This window comes from Octopus bimaculoides, chromosome 28, assembly GCF_001194135.2.
Source record: "Octopus bimaculoides isolate UCB-OBI-ISO-001 chromosome 28, ASM119413v2, whole genome shotgun sequence".
In the NCBI taxonomy this organism is placed as follows: domain Eukaryota; kingdom Metazoa; phylum Mollusca; class Cephalopoda; order Octopoda; family Octopodidae; genus Octopus; species Octopus bimaculoides.
Window position 1 is genome coordinate 283146 of NC_069008.1, and position 966 is coordinate 284111.

Genomic DNA, 966 nt, shown 5'->3' on the forward strand with positions numbered 1-966 from the left:
GCACCTTGGGCAAGTGTCTTCTACTATAGCCTCGGGTCGACCAAAGCCTTGTCGGTTGGTAATGTTTATATATATCATCATCATCATCATTTAATGTCCTCTTTCCATGCTGGCATGGGCTGAACGGCTTGACTTGGAGCTGGCCAACAAGGAACTGTGCAGACTCCAGCTGTCTGTTGTGGCATCGGTTCTACAGATGCCCTTCCTAATGCCAACCATTTAACTGTATGGCTGGGTGCTTTTTACATGGCACCAGCATTTGTGTTAAACACACCTGTATGTATATATGTATGTATATATGTGTGTATATATGAATGTATATCTTTTGCTTTCTCCTGTTGCGACAGTACAACTCCCAGTTCGATGTGGTGGTCTCCTCGGATGAGAGTGGAATGGTGGAATATTGGACTGGCCCTAAACGTGACTATGGCTTCCCAAAGAACATCAGCTGGTCGTACAAAACAGACACCGATCTCTATGACTTCGTTAAGGTAAGTCTGCTCTTCTCTAACAAGGGATAGATGAGAGAGTTGTGATTGTTCAGCCCCAGATCTTCCAGCTGTGACCATCTTCTTTTATTCAGGCATAGTCTATCTAGGACTACATTGTCTACATGTGTCTTTCCTTGTTCTGTAGCCCCAGACCAGTCCTGATCCTGTGGACCCATGGTCAAAGATGTTACTGTTGTGATCATCCTATCTTTTATTCTGACATTGTGTATCTAGGGCTACATTATCTCAAGCATCAATTTTCTTAGTAGGAGAGGTAGATTTTAACTATGCACACACACAAGCACACAAGCACATACACATACATGCACACATAAACACACACATGCACATACACACACACACTGCACATGTTTTAATAGATTGATTCAGTCCTACGTTTCATGACATCCTGTGCCCACACATGCTTATATATATATATATATATATATATATATATATATATATATATATATAT

General features: G+C 41.1%; 1 protein-coding gene across 1 annotated transcript in view; it reads left to right on the top strand.

Moving 5' to 3' along the window:
* The window catches only part of LOC106873333 (peptidylprolyl isomerase domain and WD repeat-containing protein 1), a 29708-nt gene that overhangs the window by 19635 nt on the left and 9107 nt on the right, over nt 1–966 (top strand). Inside the window, exon 8 of the mRNA XM_014920658.2 lies at nt 348–491. Within this exon, the coding sequence (XP_014776144.1) occupies nt 348–491 (144 nt within the window). The remainder of the gene's footprint in view (nt 1–347; nt 492–966) is intronic.